This window comes from Hetaerina americana, unplaced genomic scaffold (genome assembly GCF_022747635.1).
Source record: "Hetaerina americana unplaced genomic scaffold, ioHetAmer1.1.p SCAF_1, whole genome shotgun sequence".
Lineage (NCBI taxonomy): Eukaryota > Metazoa > Arthropoda > Insecta > Odonata > Calopterygidae > Hetaerina > Hetaerina americana.
In genome coordinates this window covers 5,015,981-5,037,745 of record NW_027286069.1, presented here as the reverse complement: position 1 = coordinate 5,037,745, position 21,765 = coordinate 5,015,981, and the positions used below count along the sequence as shown (strand labels likewise).

The 21,765-nt window shown below is 36.2% G+C and overlaps 1 protein-coding gene across 2 annotated transcripts; it reads left to right on the top strand.

Annotated features, from left to right (window-relative positions):
* The first annotated feature begins 2,317 nt into the window (after positions 1-2,317).
* On the top strand, positions 2,318-9,306 carry mEFTs (elongation factor Ts, mitochondrial). Of its 2 annotated transcripts, none has more exons than XM_071597991.1 (6): positions 2,318-2,552; positions 2,643-2,783; positions 4,057-4,191; positions 4,982-5,107; positions 7,510-7,816; positions 8,467-9,306. In XM_071597991.1, exons 1-6 carry the CDS (start codon positions 2,550-2,552, stop codon positions 8,694-8,696), a joined length of 942 nt encoding a protein of 313 aa, XP_071454092.1. In that variant the 5' UTR covers positions 2,318-2,549; the 3' UTR covers positions 8,697-9,306. The 2 variants fall into 2 exon arrangements, with proteins under 2 accessions (XP_071454092.1, XP_071454019.1); XM_071597918.1 differs by having other exon boundaries at positions 2,640-2,783; positions 8,467-9,305.
* The last annotated feature ends 12,459 nt before the right edge of the window (positions 9,307-21,765 follow it).

Here is a 21,765-nt window from a genome sequence, read left to right as displayed (position 1 = left end):
AACACCCAAGCCCTGGGTGGAGGAAAATACGCCTATGCAGGAATCAAACCTGTGACCTCTGAGCTGCCCAGTAAGGGTGTTACCCCCATGCCACCAAGGCTGACATCAGGCGAAACAAACTGCCAATTAAGTCCACTAGGACAAGCAATGTAAAGTACTTGAAGCAAAGTATATAAAGGCTGTTACCTAAGATTTACTTCTCAGACATGAGGCTAAAGGCAGTCTATGATGAGACTAGTGCTTGTAGTGAGAGTTGGTTTGATCATTTTAGTCTTATGTGGAGCACTAATGATCAATAAATGTTTATCCATTATTATTTGGGAATATATTACATGATCTAACCGCCAAAAAGAAATATTGGCCAATTACAATGGTATATAATTAGAAAACTAGTGTAAATGAAACCTCAATTGAGTGTCAGCAATGAGATATTTGCTAAGAGCCTCCAAACACTTTTGAGTTAGAATGAATTTTTAAGCCTATAAAAATATTTGGAATGCAGCATGGAAGACTGAATGCATTTTTGGTAGGGTATTGGGAATGTTGGGAGGGACCTTCCAACATGACAATTACTCCCCTGTGTGCAATTCAGCTCCTATCTTTGATGGCTTCCCCCCTTTTTGTATTACATAGCCGACAGCCTTCCCTTCAACGCACACACTCTCCTCCAAGGGAGGGACCATTACCTGCAATGGAATACATTTCTGACTTCAATGAAATTCAAATTAAATATTAATTTTATAAACTCAGAATTAATACTGAATGCCTGCCAACAGTGCATAAACAGAGCATAAAAGTATCTAATGTAGGATGTGTTGCAGTTTCTAATGGAGATTGGTTAGTTTCAACTTTAACATGGCATTCCTCAATTCTTTGTGGGAACTGTATTTTTCTTACTTCCAAGGTTTTCTAGCTCTGCTAATGGGTATTGGCACCCAGTTTCTTTGCCCTAGGTACAAACCCCTGGTCAAAACATAATCACCATTTATACGAGTAAGCTAATAAGTTAACATCCAAAGAATGCTGGGTGATTTCATACTGTATACATAGGTGAGGAAGAGAGTGTATGAGTTGGTTACCAAACTACATTCTAGACTTTTCTTTTCATAATGCTCAAAATCCATCCTCATAGTACAAAAGTTTGATAGGCAAGTATGCTTTAAGATTACACTTAAAAGTATTTGAAGGAAATAACTTTAAATATGGAGGAAGTGGGTTAAAAAATTTGACCCCTTGGTGGTATGGTCCATCGGCATTCAAATAAGACGATCTAGCTTAATGTGTATGTCAAGTTTAGTATGTGTATTATGATGATGGATATTTAGGTTATGTTCGTATATATGTCTGTTATTATTAACAAATAAGATTATATTGTAAACATAAAGAGCAGCCAGTGGCATAATTTGCAGTTCATGAATATGAGGCCTGCAGGAGTGCTTGAAAGGTACGTTTAAAATAGCCCTTGTGGCATGTTTCTGAACTTTAAAAATCTTTTGGCTATAGCTTGAGCGCTCGAGTACAACGCCATTTGATAATCCAGATAGATATTTGAATGATAAATAGATTTTAGGATATTTAGGATAGTACTAAAAATGTATATCTCAGCTAAAAAGAGTGTTATTAAGTTAATATTTTAAGTTTTCTCCATTAAGGACCATTTTAGGGATGATTCAATCTCCCAATGCAGCCAAGAAATTTACGCTGTCAGAAAAATGTAGGTCGTTATCGTTGAGTTTAACCAAGAGTAAAGGATTTTTGACAAAATGTATGTACTGTTTTTTGTACATTTATTGATGATAAGTTTTTTTGAAACCAATTTTGAAGGCATATCACTGTGGAGTCTACTTTTTGTTGTAGTCAAGGACTGGTTTTGGTATTTATTAGAGGGATTGTATCATGAGCAAAAAGACTGGATTCGGTATCGAAGAGACAATTACAGTTTCAGCACGTGACCTTCACTTCCGATGGCGATAAACATATAAAATTGAATTTCTCTACAAACGGGAAGAATGTACGAGGTATTTATGGCCCAATTAATCATAGTACATGTTATCAACTGGTTTCAACATCTACTAAGAATTACACATTAAAATACTAGGCACACCTAAAGAATTTTTAAGCTTCGAAAAATAATAATAAAATTTATCCTTAAGTTATCCTCAAATGAATGAAAAATCCACCCGTATTGCTGTATGCAACTCCTTTCCACTCACGCTCTGTCACTGAGTTAATTTGATGCAATAACGGTTCGGTTTGTTCTCCCGGTGTCCAACCACCCGAAACAAAAACAAAACGAAACAATTTTTTCCGCATTCGCATGTAAACATTTAATCAGCTATGTGTTAATTATAATGTATTATTAAGTGAATATGCTATTTCTCTAATAGTATGAGTATACAATTTACTGAGCTTTAATTTTTTGTTAGCAATTTAAGAGATCTAAATATTTTGTCTCGCGTTGCTGTGGGCGTAATAAGGTATTTAGTTCGGTGATCTAACGTTGTGGTCATCATTCTGAATCCAAGTGTATTTCTTTAATTCTTACAAATATGGTAAGTATATGAAATTAGTCACTCAATACGCATGGCTACGTATGTATTCAGATCCAACTCTGTGTATTGTTTCTTTCTTCACTTCAGCAGATGATTCGATATTTTCATAGTGGGCAAGTATGCTGGGCTAATCTGAACAAATCCCTCCTAGCAAAACTTCGAAAAAAAACTGGCTACACGTTCGCGAATTGTAAAAAGGCTCTGGAACTTCACAGCAATGACCTAGCGAAGGTAGAAAAGGCACAGTTGTGCTGTTGTCCTTGTGTGTCATTTGTCATTTTATGCAGTCCCATTGGTAATCAGAAGCAAAAGTAATGCAATAAGCATCCCAAGTATCGAAACATCTTTAATTGGCATCATTTTATACGTTAAAAAGCTTTCTCTGTTTATTGAATGTTAGCCAAAGCATCCTATTCAATAAAAGCCATTCATTTTTCATACTGCTGTCTACTCTTTTTCATGATATTTTGTAAATTACTTGCCTAAGCAAATATTGTACATTCACAAAAGCGGTATTATCATCATAGAGATTCTTTGATTTTCCTCTCGGAGATCGTTGACCGGTATACACAAAAATATGATAAACGCTGTCGCCGAGTCTCTCTATCAGAGTTTATTTCATATTCATCGTTAGAAAATAACATCCTATGTTTCTATAATCTTGATGCTCTATCTTGTAGCTGATCACTCATAAAAAGATATGGTCAACAATTACCCATCGAGCATCCTCCATTTGTGTTTTAACCAATTAAGTATTGAAAACCTTGTTTGCTCTCAGCGCATGAAGCCTTAAATACAGGATGGAGTTAGAAATCTTTGTAATGAAAAGTGTTATATTTATTTTCTACGGAACTTGGAAATAAAGCATTGTTTGATGTTCATGTGAGTTTAATTCATTTGTACGTATTGGTATAGTCTCTTTTGGGAAACGTCGGTAAACAAAAAATTGTTTTCTTTGGAATAGAGCAACCAAAGCTGTTAGTTTCCTAACACAAATCAAACGCCAGGCATGCCTTCCAATCTAGAAACTTGGGCCTTATAAACTCCATGTATATTTAGCTGTTTCATTTTCTGAAAGCGCGCCATTTGGAAGAAGCATTCATAAATTTCTGTCTCATCTCAACTCGTTAGAAGTACCCTGTGCATAAATCATCCTCCATAACTGACAAACTCCCAAGCCATTCCCTGTCCATTAAACAAATGGAACTGAATCTAAAATAAATTCTTCATTCATGACTATTTGGTATGTTTTTTATGTACACAATTGTAATGCTCATGCAGTGGCTTTTGAGTGTAACTTTATGTGGAGCATTCAATATACTCCTGAAGGAACTTGCTGAAAATTAATAGAAACTAGTGATGGGCTCAAAAATGCTTCCAAAATTTGAGAAACTTCTTATTAATTTTTGTCATAATCTTTGGTTGTTTTGTCCCCCAAATTGTTAGACCTTTGTCTGTATAATGTTATCATTTATTAATAACAATTTATTTATAATGGTTGCAGGCAGAAGTGTGGCTCAAGGAACAGGCACAAGCGCAAGGTTGGGAAAAGGCGACAAAATTGGAGGGAAGGCCTACTTCTCAAGGACTTGTTGCTGTCTTGCTGGATGCTGCTGGAAGGCATGGCTCCATGGTTGAGGTGATCGATGTTATTGGCTAGCTAATTGACTGTATGTTGACTAGAAAATATAATTTTTCATCTCACTCAAAATGATATTTATGGTAATTTGTGGATGGATAAGCTTCAGACTTGATCACTGGGGAAAAAATTGTTTCAAAGGGCATAAGCATGGACAGGATGCTTGATTTGGTGTATTGAACTTTCTATTCTCTTAAGTAAAAACTAAAGTTTAATAAGCCTAAGTGAAAATTTACTCTTAGCTTTAATTAAAAATTATGTGACCTTCACAAACTGAAATACTAAACCAGGTTTTCATAATGATTATTACTATTATATTATCCAATAATAGTTGAAGTTGTATTTCTACTAATACAGCCTTACATTCCGACAACCTTAGCAAAACTATTTTATATAATAATGCAGCATTTTTCTTGCAATACATTTGTTAGATTCACCTTCATGATAAGTAGGCAATGATTTGGCACAAAAAGTTATCTTTGTCAAATAAAATCATGGTAGGAATTGTTTATTAGTGAGCATATTATATTCATTGGTCTAAGTGGTATGCCAAATACCATTTTGTTGTGACTTATGATTATGGATAGAACCACAGCAGGTTTGTAATAAGTGCATCTGCATACAACTAATCATAGTTGAGCAAAATACATTAAATAATGTGTTTACTACTGTATAGGGTCAAGATTACCCAACCTTTAAAAAATTCTTTTAGATCTAATAATGTGTAATGTATTGATGTAATTTATTATGGAGATATAACAAATTTACCTTGTTCATAATATGGTTTTAGGTAAACTGCGAAACAGACTTTGTCGCCAGGAATCGTGCTTTTCAAAGTGTGGTTGAAGGAATTTCGGAGGCCTGCCTCAAGTATATACAAGGAGCTCCTACTTCAACCATTCATCCATTTACAAAGGTAATATAATTCAGAATAATGAAAGTGGATACAAAAGGTTTAATTTTTAGTAACATAAGGAAAAAGGCCCATCTGAAAGGAAACTTATTGAATTATAGTCCATGCGTGTATGTGCATATATGTGTCACGGGAAAGTAGAAAAATCCACTAATTCCTTTATAAACACTTTTTCAGTTTCCAATAACTGCATTTATTATGAAAAACAAAATGAAAGGTGAAATAAAGTTAGCCAAATAGTTTTAAGGGGCAACGTTCAAAACCTTATAACCGTTTCTTTAAGTAAAATTTGTTGATCTGTGAAAAATGTCTTAATTTCCTACATAGTAGACTTTAAATCAACAATCCATGAAATATTAAGTATATTAGTGTTTATCCAGTAGTATTGCTACATTTTGTGCCTCTCCTATGCAGCAACTGAATCTTTTTGGGTCAATTAATAATTTTCCTAATCTATTTTTAATAGTGTGTTCACACTTTCCTTTTATACTTCCTGAGAGTGCTTACACCTTCCTATACAATGCATCAATTTCACCCGTCGTTTGTAATTTTTCTTTATCCTTGCACTGCACCTTCCACTACGCTTCTCTCACCCAATTAGTTGTCGGCCTCAGTTTATCATTTATCTCTTTATATTTCTCATTTTTTTTATCTCCTTGTGTTTACAGTTTTCGACGTCCTTCTGTCATTTTACTTCCTAATCATCTGATCTATAATCCATGGTTTCATTTTCCTCTCCCTGGGGATCGAGATGGTTCGGGGGCTAACGTACTGGCTTCCCACCCAGAGGGCGCAGGTTCGAATCCCAGCAGTGTTGAATATTTTTCAGAGGTATCTCGATCTCCACTTGAGGTGCTTTGTGGAGGGCACTTTGAGTGAGTACGCTGTCCGTCAGATGGGACGTTAAGCTGCGGACCCCTTGGTGCCTTTCGTAAAGAGTAGGCTAATGCCGATGCCGGGTTTCTCTCCACCCCTTCATCCTTTCCTGTCCATCCCCTATGGCGCAAATGACCTCAGTTGTCGGTCGCCTCCCCTAAACACTACTACTACTCCTCTCCCTATTGGCTGTTCTTATAGTTTCATTTGCATCTTTCAATATCCCTTTTTTCAAATACTCCCATTTTTCTTCTGTCGCTCAATTTTCCCACTGACTCCTGGTACTCCTTCCTTTATTTTTGGTAAATGCTTCTGCATTCCATTTCCTCACTCATCTTCATTGTTTTATCCACTTAAAGCTGGTGTCACACTTCACTAGTACTAAATAATGATCTGAATCCACTCCTGGGAAACTGTTCAAATTGATTATGCTGTCCCTAAATCTGCACCTAACCTTAATAATCTAACTGATATCTTTTTCAATCTTCAGCCATTCAGCATGTATACCTATGCCTATTTTGATGTTTAAACCAAATTTTAGTTAAAATTAAACCCTATCCCTTGAATAACTTTATTGCTTTCTTCCTGTGATCATTCCTCATTCATAAGCTGTAGTCCTCCCTCTCACTGCCATCCCTTCCTGTCTACCATCACGTTCAATGTTTTCTTCCTGGAACACAAAATTATTTCCTCTTTTGATTGTACACCCTATCTTTTTCTTCATTCTTATGATTAGTTGTTGGCATGTAGACTTGAATGATGTTTAAATTCTTTGTTTCAGCTATCAGCTCTACTGGTAATATTTTATTATTCACCTTCCCTATGTTTACTATGCTTCTTCCCTGTTTTTGTTGAATGCTATTACTACCCATCACTGGCCCTCTTCCTCATTACTGTATATAATTCAATAATTATTGCTCCAGTAATCCCTGCTGCCCTTCAATCTTATCTCACATAGCTCTAAAATATCTATTATTCCTCTCTACTTCTAATTTCCCTGTTCTCAGCATTGTCTTAACAATCCAATTCCCTATGTTAATTGGTTCAGTCAACTTTTTCTTATTCACTCTAGCTGCTATCAAGTCCCCTTTCTGCTGATTTCATGAAATGACACCTGCAAAAGCTTTACCTCTTCCACTGCTGGACATAACACAGCCAGGAGGCCAAGTGCCGTGGTTGCAAGGACTCATTTCTGTATTATGTCCATCATAGGATAGATAATTGAGATGGTTTTCTCATTGCCTTCCTCACCCAACCTAATGTCAATTTGAATCTATCGTTGTGTAAAGAATTGAAATTATTTAGTTTAATTTAAAGTTGTGCAAAATACTAAGGAAGCTAGATGAGATTAAAAAATGCTCCATAGCTTGTTACGTATAAACTTCAACAAAGAGCATGCTAATCCTGTTTGGGTTCCACCCCTAGGCAGTGTGCAATTCCCATAGGCTGTAGCAACATCAATGTGTTTATCGTATAAAATGTTTTGTCTACATTTCCAAGTGATGAGTTGGGCCTATTATAATTTTCAGGTGCATTTAGATGTTGATCAGCTAAAGCAATTGCCATCGGCTAAGGGTAGTTCACTAGCAGATGAGGTGGCGCTTGCTATTCATAGTGTGGGAGAGAATATAGTGATAAGAAGGGCTGTGGGATTTAAAACAAGAGAAGAGGATCAGGAGCTTTTCCTCTCCGGCTACATCCACCCCACTCCTGTCACTAATGTTGCTGCTGGAACACCACTGTTAGGGAGATATGGTGCTTTGGTTGTTTTAAAAGGTGGTAAAGACAGTGAAAAAGAAGAATTGTTAGGACGACAGCTATGTCAGCATATTGTGGGTAAGCTAAACCTTTAAAGTGATAATTGAACTTAAATTGTTATTAGTACTAATTGAAGTACTAATTCTAGAATACTGTACCCTAAAAGATGAACCTTCATATTTATAGTTTTTGTGTTAACCTCGGGCATTTCTACTAAAAGTTTTACATCTTAAAATAAACAAAATAAAAGAAAATATAAATATATAAGAATATATGCATACTATAAAAGAAAATATTATCTTAAAATAAAGTTTGTAATTGTGAAAACAAGTGAGCATACTCAAGCAAAAATGACATTGTGATTTGAAAATGAAATCTACGATAAATGGTTATTTGCACTGTAGGAAAAATTGATTATAAGTTAATAATAATGAAAATCAATGAATTCAAAATATTTTAAGAAATGCCTAATTGAATTTTTATTCAAAGCAAAAACTCGAGGGATAAATATGAAATGGGATGCTAAATTAGAATGTAAAAATGGAGTATTCAAGATTTTGTAAAAACATTTCAAATAAAGAATGCGGATTTGGCCATTCCCCTCTTCCTTAGTGTTGAATACATTTTGCAGACCATCATATGCAGGAATTTTAATAATGGTAGTCCATCTTACTGATCTGATTACTAAATTTTAAGAGGGAATGTGACTTTAACTACTATCTTTTCAGGTATGAACCCATTAAAAGTGGGTGGCGAGGGAGACGAACCTGCCAAAGATCCAGAAGATGAGCATTGTTTATTGCTACAAGAGTATCTACTTGACCCAACAACCACCGTGGGACATGTTTTAGCTGAGAATTTTTTAGGAGTTCTTGACTTTACTCGTTTTGAATGTGGTGAGGAAGCTTCAGAGCAGCATAAAATCCCTGAGAGTAAAGCAGTGAAAGCTTCAAACTAAATGTTATCACTCTATAGATCTTTCATTCCTTCGATACTTGACTGTTTCATGAACGCCCAAAGGTATTTTCTTGATGAGTGATCAACAGATGAGCATGGCAATGGAAACCTTCATAGTTCTTTCTGAGTCGTTGGGAATTATTTAGTCGCACGTAACAATATTAATGTAATTGTTAAGCTGAATTTGTTTTCTCAATAAATTTTTGAAATGATGTAACTTGGAGAAAATTTGTTTGGTGGGAAATAATGTAGCAACTTAATAAAGTTGATAATTGCTTCATATGCGATTCAAGTGTAACATAGTAATAATTAAGTTAATTTATGCTGGTCAATCAAACTCAGCACAGAAGTTGAGCTATTAAACTAAATAGTAAGAATCCTTGGGTTACCCTCTGGCAGCTCTTGATTCTGGCATGCTTTGCCATTATTTCTGTATGGAAGGAAAATGTATGAAGCATTAATTTTATGTTTATAAACATACTGTACAGTGGAAATATTGAAAAATAAGTCATGAAAATGGAAAATAAATATACTCTGTATATACTTCAATTTTAGTTTTGTTACTGAGAATTGCCAAGGAAGACAGAAAAAGTTCAAGTGATTAAAATACCATGGAACCTGCAAATCAGAAGAAAAATGGTGAAGTAACAAAAATACATGAAAGTGTATGAAATCAGATATAAAGATTTATCGTGTGTGTGTGATTGTTACTCTTTCTCCAGCTCTGGTCGAACTTACCTTTTAAATATATACTCATTCTGATAGCATTCAAATTATGCAGCTAATATAAGAAACAGTAATAAATCATGTTTCACTTATATACCCATATATAATCAAGTCTACTGTAACTCTGAAACTTTTGTCATTATATTTTAATGCTACATAAACCAGGACATATAAATTGCCAGAGTTGGTGGGAGTATATAAAAAGAAATGTCATACTTATTTTACCATTTTCATATCAATATAAATATCAGGACTAGGTAATACGTAGCTGAAAACCTCAAGTTTTTTCCGATAGCAGAAAGAAGACCCTCTCCTGCCTGAAACACAGCATTCTCTTTTCGCATGAAGAAAAGTAAAATGTGTTTCGGTGCAGTAAAATTATTATTCTTAAAAAATTGAATCCAGGTTTCCAGCTATATACACTACCTAATTTTGTTAGTTATGTTGATTGCTACTCGTTAAAGTGGTGAAATCCTGGTTTTGAACATAAAATGGAAAAGAGGAATGAAATGGATCGTTACATATTGGGAGACAATGTATTTGTTTGGAGCTTGATATAATGGAATAGGAGACCATAGGGTAAATGTATTGCCAAAATAAGGAGGGATGTAAGAAAAGGAGCCATTAGGGTGTAAGGAGAAGGTGTAAGGCTGATGAAATAAAGTCATCATTTGTCGGAATGGATAATAAATAAATGGTTTTATATGGCAGGCGGGTTATTTAAGCCAATTATCTTCCTTGAGTACATTTTAAAAAGTATTTATCAAGCTCTCTTCTACATGAAGAAAGCCCTAACTTGTGGCAAGGATTTTTTCAAACTTGTCATTGAAAGTAAGAAAAGAAAGAGGAAATGTAAATTTGTGGTGTCATGTGTTTGGGCAAGTTATATATTTCTATGTGAGACCAATTTATTTCCTGGTAGACCGTTTTGCAATAGGGTCAGCACAAGTTCTTTGTACTAGGTATAGGCATTGATAATTTAGAGTAAGTACTGTAAAATACATCTGCTTGAAACTATCTCTGATGTATTTCTCTTAGTATTAACTTTCTTGATATTGATTCTCAGGCTAAAGATGTAAGACACATTGGAGTCATTCACAATATAGTGTTAAGCATTCGCACTATAGTCAATTGCTTCCCTTACGGTGCTTTCTTAACTTGATTTCTCACTGTTTGCAGTAAACCACTGCTTGGACATGGTCCCAAAAGAATTTATAATTTTTTAACTATAGCAGCAAACAAGGTAATTGAAATAGTGTGAAATGCCTGGACCATTAACTTATTATCAGGTAAAACATTGACCTACATACATGTTAACAACCCAACACACTTCCTCAAAATAATCAATAAAATAAGTTACCGAGGGCCCTAACTTCAACTTTCTGTTACTTTTCACCAACATCCAGTCTTTGAAGAAATATTATTTATTTAAATAACCAAAAATGATTCTTCAGAAGATTCCCAGAAAATGGTTGAATTTTGTTAAAAAGATTCTTACTTCTTGAAAACAGAATATTCTATGAAAGCATGGAAATTGATTATTCACTTTCACCAGTCATCAGAAATGTATTTATGAAGGAATAGAAAAAATGCAAACCTGTGATGAAATACCAAATCTACTAGTCAAATATGTGGACAATATTAATAATATAGTCCCATAGATTGAAGAATTGAAAAAGTTTCTAAAGCATTGGAAACAACAGAAAAAGTCCTTCAGTCCATTTACAATAGAGCTTGAATAAGATCACTCTATGCCATTCTTGATTTATTTGATGAAGTTTTCATGGGTCTTCCACTGGGTCTGGGGTTCCATGTTGACCGAAGTTTCGATGCCCGACTCGTGCATCGTCCTCCGGGATGATGATTGCCACTCCTTTCAGTTTCAGTTTTCAAGGTTTTATTTCCGTATAGCACAGTTTTACAAGAATTAATATAAAATATACATTGGAACATAATAAAAACAATACAGAAACCCCGTTTTAGGATATACTCCTCTTCGGGGTGGAAAAATTAAATAAAGGAAAGGCTACAAAGATGGTAGCGGTGTTTTTGTCCGCCTTTTATACGTGCGCGGTCGGATTCAGGTGACTTCTGATTGGTCCGACGAAGGGGAGCCTCCTGATTGGTCGCCAGGTCGTTGTGCTTTTCTCCTTTCTCTTCTCACCTCCATTAGCACAGGTTTCCACGTGTGGCTGAGGGAATATCCGGAATCCCTGTTGAAATTCCATCCTGCCATTTTAATTTCAATAGATTCCTTGATAATGCGGTCCCAGTAACCACCGGCGTGGGCAAGTAGCTTGGTCCCGTTGAAATCAATTGAGTGGTCCATCCCGATGCTGTGTTCAGCGATGGCTGATTTTTCCACCTGCCCTAGTCATAAATGTCTCTTATGTTCCTTTAACTTCGTCTTGATGGTCTGCCCTGTCTCTCCAATGTAGACCTCCCCGCAGGCACATCGGACTTGGTATATGCCCGGGGTCTTTAAGCCGATTGGGTCCTTTGCCCTGACCGGGCTGTACCTCAATGGAAACAGCCACCACCACCCATTCCAAAGGCAAGCAGTGCTGAACACACTCTTCCAACGAGCCAGGGTCATCGCCGACAAAAATAGCTTGTCGGAGGAGATTAACCACCTTCCTCCAGAATGGGTATAGTATACGCAAAACCTCCTTGGCCCTAAAAAGGTCCTTCGACCCGCAACCACGCACGGCGGAGGAAAAAGAAAAACCATTAGCCAGGGCCTGCTTGCCGTACGTTGCCTCGATCTCTGGAAAAATATCCAGGATACTGGCGAGGCATAAAATCAAGGCAATCCATAAACCACCGGGGAAAATCAGAAACTTGCTGTTCAGAGCGAAGGACCCAATCGGCTTAAAGACCCCGGGCATATACCAAGTCCGGTGTGCCTGCGGAGAGGTCTACATTGGAGAGACAGGGCGGACCATCAAGACGAAGTTAAAGGAACATAAGAGACATTTACGACTAGGGCAGGTGGAAAAATCAGCCATCGCTGAACACAGCATCGGGATGGACCACTCAATTGATTTCAACGGGACCAAGCTACTTGCCTATGCCAGTGGTTACTGGGACCGCACTATCAAGGAATCTATTGAAATTAAAATGGCAGGATGGAATTTCAACAGGGATTCCGGCTATTCCCTCAGCCACACGTGGAAACCTGTGCTAATGGAGGTGAGAAGAGAAAGGAGAAAAGCACAACGACCTGGCGACCAATCAGGAGGCTCCCCTTCGTCGGACCAATCAGAAGTCACCTGAATCCGACCGCGCACGTATAAAAGGCGGCCCAAAACCGAGTGGCAATCATCATCCCTGAGGATGATGCACGAGTCGGGCATCGAAACATTGGCCAACATGGAACCCCTGACCCGGTGGAAGACCTGAGAAAACTTCAACAAGCATATACACCAGGAAAGCACCAGATCTTAATTCTTGATTTACATGTCACAAAAAGAGAGGATGGAAGACTGATTGTTGCTGACTCATTATTCAGGAAAAAGATATACGCAGACTGCTTTTGCTTTGAGTTGGTTTCCCATTGCCTTCCTCAATATTGTCACTCAATAGACCACTGCAGCTACCTTACTGAAGAACAGATGCTGCAATGACTACCTTTCGCCTGGCTCCTACCTTTCGACCTATCTGGAATGGGAGACCTTACCAGGAGTCAATCAATCCTCCAAAACGCCACAGCTCTAGGGGTCATAATAATACACCTTTTCACGACATCAAGTTTGTAATTCATGGGGAGGGCTTGCAATAATGGCCTTGGAGAATTCAGAACAAGCTATAACAACTGGAATCTTTACGAGAAAACTTTTGCTTAATTTGAGTAGGAAATGGTCCACCAATCCAAATTTGGATTAAAGTAAATTGTATACAATTGTCAGAAAGAAAACCATTTGTCCTGAAGTATAATAGATACCAGGGCACATATCCTCATCATGGCTGAGAAGCCATTCCAAATTAATCATAATCAAGCAAAAAGGAAAGATGCCTTCTGATGGCATTTTCTAAAGAATTCATTCAAGCTACAAGACCTTTTTGGCTCTCTCTAAGTGATTTCCTAGGCATTCCTTTAGAAATAGTTATTTTTCTTCATCCAATAGGGGACAATACCACAACTCACAATTCTGCATTACGTCATTAAACTTTTTGTCCAATTGAGCCAGTTGTGCAGATGCGAATAAAGATGATAGATACACACATCGAGGTATAGATGGTGTCTGCAATAAAAGTAATATATAAAGGTTATTAATCAATAGTGCAATGCAATACAAAATATACCTATTTTTTCAATTGAAAGTTGTGTAAGGTGGCTTGTAGGATGTGGAACTGGCTTAGGGGATTCTTAACTACTTCAAGGTCAGTAACCTAAGAGTGATTATTTTAGCCATTATGGAGGAAAAAGATTCATTAAGCAAACTGTAAATTGTTTAATGAATATAACTTACAAGGCAACAATTTCATAAATAACTGTGGAAGGAATCGAGTACACTATTTTTTTAAAATAAATTTCAGTGTGCTGAGTTTGCATGCATCAGTCTTCTTCTATTTGAGGCTCTAACAGACTTCCATAGCCACATACGACAGTCTTTCTTCCAAATTGGTGCTATTTGTTCTCGAGAGTACAGTGTCCCCTGTCATAAAGGGAAAATTGTTCATTCCAGTTTATGGTTCTGTTTTATACTTAATCAAAAACTAAAAGTGGGCTCCAACTTACAGAACTTCACAATTATTTAGCAGAAATAAATACTTTTCTGTATTATGACTTCACAATATATTCATGCTCATACCTGAAAACTCAGAATTTCAACACCAAATGTAACATTTTGCATTGTATCTTGTTCACGAGTTTGTATTTTGGAAGTATTAATCGGTGATATTTTTATTCCAGTTTGAAGATTTGTCTGGTTAGATGTGTTAAAAAAATTCTTCAAAGATTGTGACCTAGTAATTTCTGATCCCCTCCTTGGTAACTGTGAAAGTTTTGCTATAAAGTTGTTAAAGCATGAATGGCAATGACACACCTGTGATGTTCTCCAAAATATATCTTCTTCCTGAGTGTATATTTCTCTTTCTTCTGAAAAAAAGTTAATATAAGCATATTGCTGAAAAGATTCAGGAAATATAGGCATATAATGCTTGTTACATGCATGAGTTCAAATAGACTTAGTGATGATATGAGATCCTTGTATAGGTTTTTTTCACTGCATTAAAATACCGCATACTTAGTACTAAAAGATATTGGGCAAGGGCCTTGCCAGGTTGAAACACTGGTTCTCACACACACACACACTGGTAAGTCACTAAAGTTAAGTAACATTGCGCCCAGAAAGGGATTGAATGGGTGACTTCCGGACGTATATCATGTTGCAATTGTCCTCTGTTCACATGTATCAGTAAGGTCATTAAAACATTGTTATGATGGACCACGAGGTCTAAATGCCAGAGCTCGAAGCCCCCCGACCTCAATAACAATATACGTATAGTACCTAGAAAACATTTCGGAACCCTAAGCAAACTTCAGTCTCATTTAGTGTCTAATCCCCAGGATTAACTCAAAGAGTTGAGGTGCCCAACCAATATTTAGTTTCATTGTCCATATAATTTTAGGCAACAGTGATTTAAATTATTCAAACCTCTCCCTCTGTCAGTATGCTTAAGCAAAAAAATTTTTGTAAAAATCTTAGCCATTCCTATTAGGAGAGGTGGAATAGTACCTTTCACATATGGCAGGAATTCTCAAATTTTCCTCTGTACAAAATCTGAGGCGCCTCTCTTTAAACTTAAAGCGTCAGTTTACAAGTCCCAGTCATTTGCGCATATAGAAACTACTGATGGAAATAAGTAGTGCAGCACTTATCACTTGCCTACATTACATAGTAAGAAAATTTTAAAGTCTGATATTACAATTAAGACTGCAATTAGCAGACTTGTAAATAGATTTTTATCAGTAAGAAATGCACCTGTTGTCTCAAATTTGACTCTCCCTAAGATGAAACAATGTGGTTAGTGGTTCCTCAAAGCAGCTTTTCAAATACTTGTATTTTTGTCTTGGTCTCTTTTTCTTCAACCATTCAAAACTATTGTAATGAGCTTCGTAATAAAAAAGAAAAACTTCTTTCTTTGGTTTGGAAATGGAATTGTCTTTCATTGATCAAAAGAACTTTAAATAAAAAAAGAGAAGAGAAGGACCAAAAGGGCAATACCAAGCCCATTACTTTCACATAACTACAACTCAGGAACAACTAACTGCCAATACAATGAGGAAAATTAGAGATCTCCTGCCTTCTGCAAAAAATGCTATCCTGCTCCTCCAAACAGGAGGGATAAATGCGATGCAGCATACCTGTATATGTGGCTCATGCTATGTAGGATAAATCAAATGGCCGATTCAAGGAAAAAATCTCAATTTTTCAAAACTTTGTGAGCATGATGTGTAAATCAGAAATATTACATGGAAATTCTCAATGAGAGTAATAATGTTTATTTAGTTTTAGTATTATATGTATTCAATACACCATAATTTTTTTATTTGCAAGTTCTCAAACAAAAAAGCAATGATAAACATGCATAAAAGGTTTGTATAAAAAGTATCGTAAACAATTTTTTCCTGACATGATTCTACGTCGCAGCACACTCGCACAGTGCAGGCTCGGTGGTGGGGCGTCTAACCTTCAAATACGTGTCAAAATTACATTCGCCTGCATTCATTCGCAAGATCATGTTTTTAGTGGACCCCTGTGAAGTGACTTGTGGCAATTGCAAAATGCAGCGAACTATTGAACACTGGTTAGCCATCAAAGTTTCTGTTTGACTGGAGAAATTGGATACGGAGACATTGGCCATGATTCGCCAAGTTTTCAAGGATGAAAGCCTGTCACAAGCTGAAGTTTTTGAGTAGAACAAGCGGTTGAAAGATGGCCGAGAGTGTGTGGAGGATGAGCTCCACACTGGACAGCTGTCGATGTCAAGAACCGACAACAATATGCAACGTGGGCATGAAGTGCTGAATTCAGACTATTGGTTTAGTGTGCGCATAATTGCAGATCGTATTGGCATTTGTTAAGATGATGCTGCACACCATTATCACTGAAAATTGGGCGATGCTAAAGATCTGCACTAAACTCCTCCCGAAGGCCTGCTTCAAGTTAACTGACTACCTGACAAAAAACGGCATGGCAACGATTCCCCAACTGCATTTAAGTCCTAACTTTACACCAGCAGACTATTTCCTATTCCCAAAAGTGAAATCCTTCCTCAAAGGATACCACCATGCAACTCAAAGTGTCCTCAAAAAGCTTACTGTGTAACCTTAAGGACCTTCCGGAATTCGCCTACCAGAGCCTTGGAGTCGTGGAAAATTCGCTAGCTAAAGTGAGTCAATGTTCAAGGGATGAACTTTGAAGTATTTTGAGGCATTGTAACAGCATCTGAAAAAAATTCATTTTTCCGAAAATGTTTCCGGTACCTTTTATGCAAACCTTGTACATGAGTGTGAGTAAAATGAAAACAGTAAAATTGTGCATATAATTCGGAATAAAGTCATATTGCCTTGTTAGTTCACAATTATGGTACTCATAGTTTGAAGAATAGCCCAGAGTTGACATCACAATGCCACCGGCATGCAACAACATTATTGATTTCATATTATATATCATTAAAGTAAAGATATCAGCGCCATTCAAAATATGCACCAAAGAGGAATAGCATTGTCATTCATTTTGTGTACAACAATGGAGTCAAACACGTTAAAATTCATCAACAGATGAATTGAATGAATATTTATGTATGATACACCAGTAAGGACATATGGACTAGGAAGTTCCAAAAAGTGTCACTTCTGTAACATACTTTCCTTGACTAGGTCAGGCACATTTTGTGGTGTTGGCAGAGGTCACTGCAGCAGTTAAAGCTATAGTGAAAAAAATTGTCTGGTGACAGTGAGAGAAAAAGTCAACCATATGGATGTGTCATGGAACAACATGTTTTCCATGAGGATGTGCAAGATGACTGCAGGGTGGGTGCCATCCTAGTCACATGCAGAATTGAAAGATACATTGTTGATGGCAAGGAACTATCATGGCACTAAGAGGCAGAAGGTGATGGCTTCCTGGATGAATTTTCAACAGAAATGAAACATGGGTCCACACTAGCGACCAGAAACCAAGAAAGTTGGCAAGGAATGGTGCCATAGCTCCTCTTCCAAACTGAAAATTTCTGTACACAACCATAGGCAGGAAAGGTTATGTTGATCCTCTTTTGATTTGGCCAAGGTTTAATTGTGATGCACCCAGAGGGAACACTGTTGCAACTGCAGCCAGCCTATGAGAGTTCCTCAATAATCACCTGGGTTAAATCAAATCAGGTCAAATGACTGTGAACTTCTGAGCATAGGTGTTTTATTGTGATATGGTAATGTTTGATGCCATTATACCTCTTTAATGTGTGGACCTATCAAGGATCTTTCTCTCTTGAGACTCTTTTTGGTCCAACAAAGAGGCTAAGCAGGCAGTGCATGAGTAGCTATATCTCCGGCAAAGACTATTTTTTTCTAGAAGAATTGATATACTTCTGGAGGGTTGGGCATATCATGCAGGCAATAGAAAAATGAATAGTGCGTACATTTTGCATTCAATAAATTATGAGATAAAAAATATTTAAGGTTTTCATTTGACTCTCCCTCCTATCTATGGCAACCTAAGAAATTCCTAGCCGTGACACCCAGTTTTATTTAATATGCACAAATCCCATCATGATAACAGCAGTAAAATCTCCAGAAGATGACATAGTTTGAGGTAATATCAAATCAAACTCTGAGTTTGAGGAAATATCAAATTATGTACAGTGACTGGAAGTTTGATCTCATGGTGAGATATGTTTCACTCAAGGAAATCTCTTCAACCTCATATAACCCTGTCATATGACACTGCCAATAGCATTATTGCTTGTGCCCTAACATGAAAAGTAAGCACTACATAATTGTTACTTATGGTTGAGATGAAACTGATTGATGTACCAGTCTCATTGTTGACTTGATGTTTTTTATTCACAAGAAATTGAAAATGGGCAGTATATTGAGCGATATAACACAGAATTGTATATAATTGTCCTCAAATTAAATTCCAAGTCAGTGGAGGTAATCCTATATTCTTCCTCGGAAACTTTGTTCCTTTTGAAGGAAGGTTGGTCGTATAATATTCAAATATAAAGCTTATATTTTTCTAACAAAAATTATGAATTATTCTAATAGAGCTTACTTGTGTCTTCACATAAATTTTTTGAGTTTGGTATGGAGTCTAAATCTATGATCATTTTAGTTTCTTCCTCCTCTTCTTCAACCATTTCTGAACCTCTTTTATCTGAATTGTTAAGAGTTTGCTGTGAAGGAGTTCGCTATTTTCCGAAAAGAAACATTCTTGAAGTTTTCATTTGGGAAAAGCAGCTTTTAACACACACACAGATTATTTATAATTCTATTCATTCACATACTGTTACAATAGAAATACTACAAGACACAACGAAAGTAAAATCTAATACCATCCTCCCCGGCAAAAAATAGGTAGTCACTGAGAAATCTGATGTAAATTCCATCTGTAAAACCTACTTAAAGTTATAAAAATACATTATATACCTTGAAGAACATGTTGAAAGTATGCATAAAGCTTATTTCATTCTCTTTAGTTAACTGTTCACTTTGAATTGCATTTATATTAAAAATATATACACCAACTCATGAGGAGAACCAAGAAGGAAAGAATGTATACTTTGTTGATGTTTCCATGGCATTGGGATAATAAATATAAATATTATTCATCACTTTCATCTATTTTATTACTGTAACATAGCTAATTATCTGGTATCAGAAAATTTAGATGATGGCTTAGGTATTACCTATGAAAATACAAATACTACCTATTAAGTAATTTAACATTAGGTGTATGAGTCCTAGTCATTAATAAATATACTTACTTTTTCTTATCTCTAAATTAGGTATTACCTAATAAATTTTATAATAAATATAAAAAATCTCATGAATTATGATGACAAAAAAATAAAGTTTCAACTTATAAAAAACATTTATATTAAATATGCTTGAAATTAACAATAATACGGGTTGGTAATAAACATTTACTAAACAACCAAATGCTTAGAATAAAATAAAATAATTCCATTTTAATCACTTTCAGCTGAAAACATTTAAAGTGGACATTCATCGGTAAAAATTTCAATTGTTTTAATTTGTAATGCTTGAGCATATACCTGAGAATTATTATACCTGATCTACATTTAGAAAAATGTGCTGTGAATTATAAAAATATCAAGGAAACATGTATATGTGGCTTCATTAGGAAAGATTCACATTCAATGCAAGATATAAGATATTCCAATGGTGATAAACATGAAAGAAGTCATCTAGTTCATGTATCCCCTATTCCAACCTCAGTACAGCATAAAAATAATATTCACTACCTTTTTTAATCAAATAATGTGTTAAATGTAACAGATGTTAGTAAATAGAGACCATAAACTATAAAGTAGCACAAAAGGACAAGCAATATAAAATAAGGAAAATCCTACCATAGCCATGACATTTATTTACTTACATTTATTAACAGGGAGAAATATAACTGTATAAAAAATTTCATTAATTGGAATTATGTTCTTAAAATTCTGGAATAGAAATCAAATCTATCAATCAAAATCAAAATCTATTGGAATTTTTCAAGAGTGCTTGAAACTTCTTGGGAAACAATAGGCGGCACAAGGGAAGGAACTGGCCCCATACTTTGATGAGCCTCACTCCACAAGTCCCTAGCACAGATTTCCATTTAAAACTTACAAAATTTATTCCCACATGCAATTCTTTACATTTAACAATAGCCACTGCATTCAGACCAAAGGCTCTACCATGGGAAGTAGGTTTAGTCCTTCATATGCAAATCTCTACCTTGGCCTCCTTGAACAAAATTTTCTCTCCCATCACACCCTGAAACCTTTACTTTGGCTAAGATACATTGATGAAATTTTTCTTGTTTGGCAAGAAGGTAAGGACTCCCTTAAAGATTTTATCTCATCCCTTGATACATCATCCTCTGTTTCCTTGAAATCCACAACTTCCTCCACTTAAACCACATTTTTGGATGTCTGAATCTTCCTGCTGAACAATAAATGTCTTACCTCAGTCCACATCAAACCCACAAACAAAGAGCTGAATCTTCAATTCAATAGCTGTTATCCTCTCCATAGTACGAGTGTGGTAAATAGTCAATCCCAAACTCTCTCTATCCAAGGCCACAGCATCTGCAACAACCCTGATTCCCTAAATAAATTCCTGTCAAAGGCTTCATGCCTCTCCCATCCGACAAACATACATGCCAAAATATCCCATAAGAATAAAAATTACAAACTATACATTTGAACAACCTACTTCCCTGGTGTGCAGTTGCCAAAGATCATTCTTAAAGGTATTTATTCCACCCTCCCCAGCAACAAGACTACCCAATCTACTTTCTAAATGCCCCTCTGTAACATTTAAATATTCAGGAAATCTTTCAAATAATCTTGAAACCACCTAGCCCCTTTCAAAATCCACTCCAATTCCTAAAATCTGTTCAACTCCATGCAATTGCAGTGGATACAAAATCTGCTCCATCCTTGCCAAATTTTCCTTTTGGCAACAATACCTTCTTAAATACCACCCATCTCTTCTGATTAATTCCTACATTTGAACAAATGTCACTTATCTCCTACAATGTACACTCTGCCCAGCTTTTTATAGTTATAAATGCTCCACGCCCCTGAATGTTAGAATTAACAATCACAGAGCATCCTGCAACCCACACTCCCCATCCACCTCCCTCCCAGTTCCCCGACACACAGCTACCCACAGCAAAAGTTCTAATTATTGTTACAAGTGTCTATTATTTCCTGCCTCCTGTCAACAGCCACAACAATTAAAATTAAGGACCCTTGAATTCACTTGCATCTGGCTATTTAAATCTTTCCAATGCCATGGATTGAACATTTTCCATTAGCTAAGCTCTTCCTCTTCTGTTCTCTCAAAACTGATCACCCACCAAAAATGTATCCCTATCTGTTTATTCTTGCAACCTCCGATAAGCCCTCTTCTCTTAATCTTCCTGTCAGTTACTCCTCATACTCTGATGAAGGTAGCTGGGACCACCAAAATATAAAAAGTCTTGAGAAAGTGTTACAGTTTTTAATTAATCTTTTATTATATTTGTTTATGCTAATGTCTCTGTGTATAAACTTCAACGTGCCTATTCTTTGCGTATCTCTTCCTTGCTTACTCAATATCC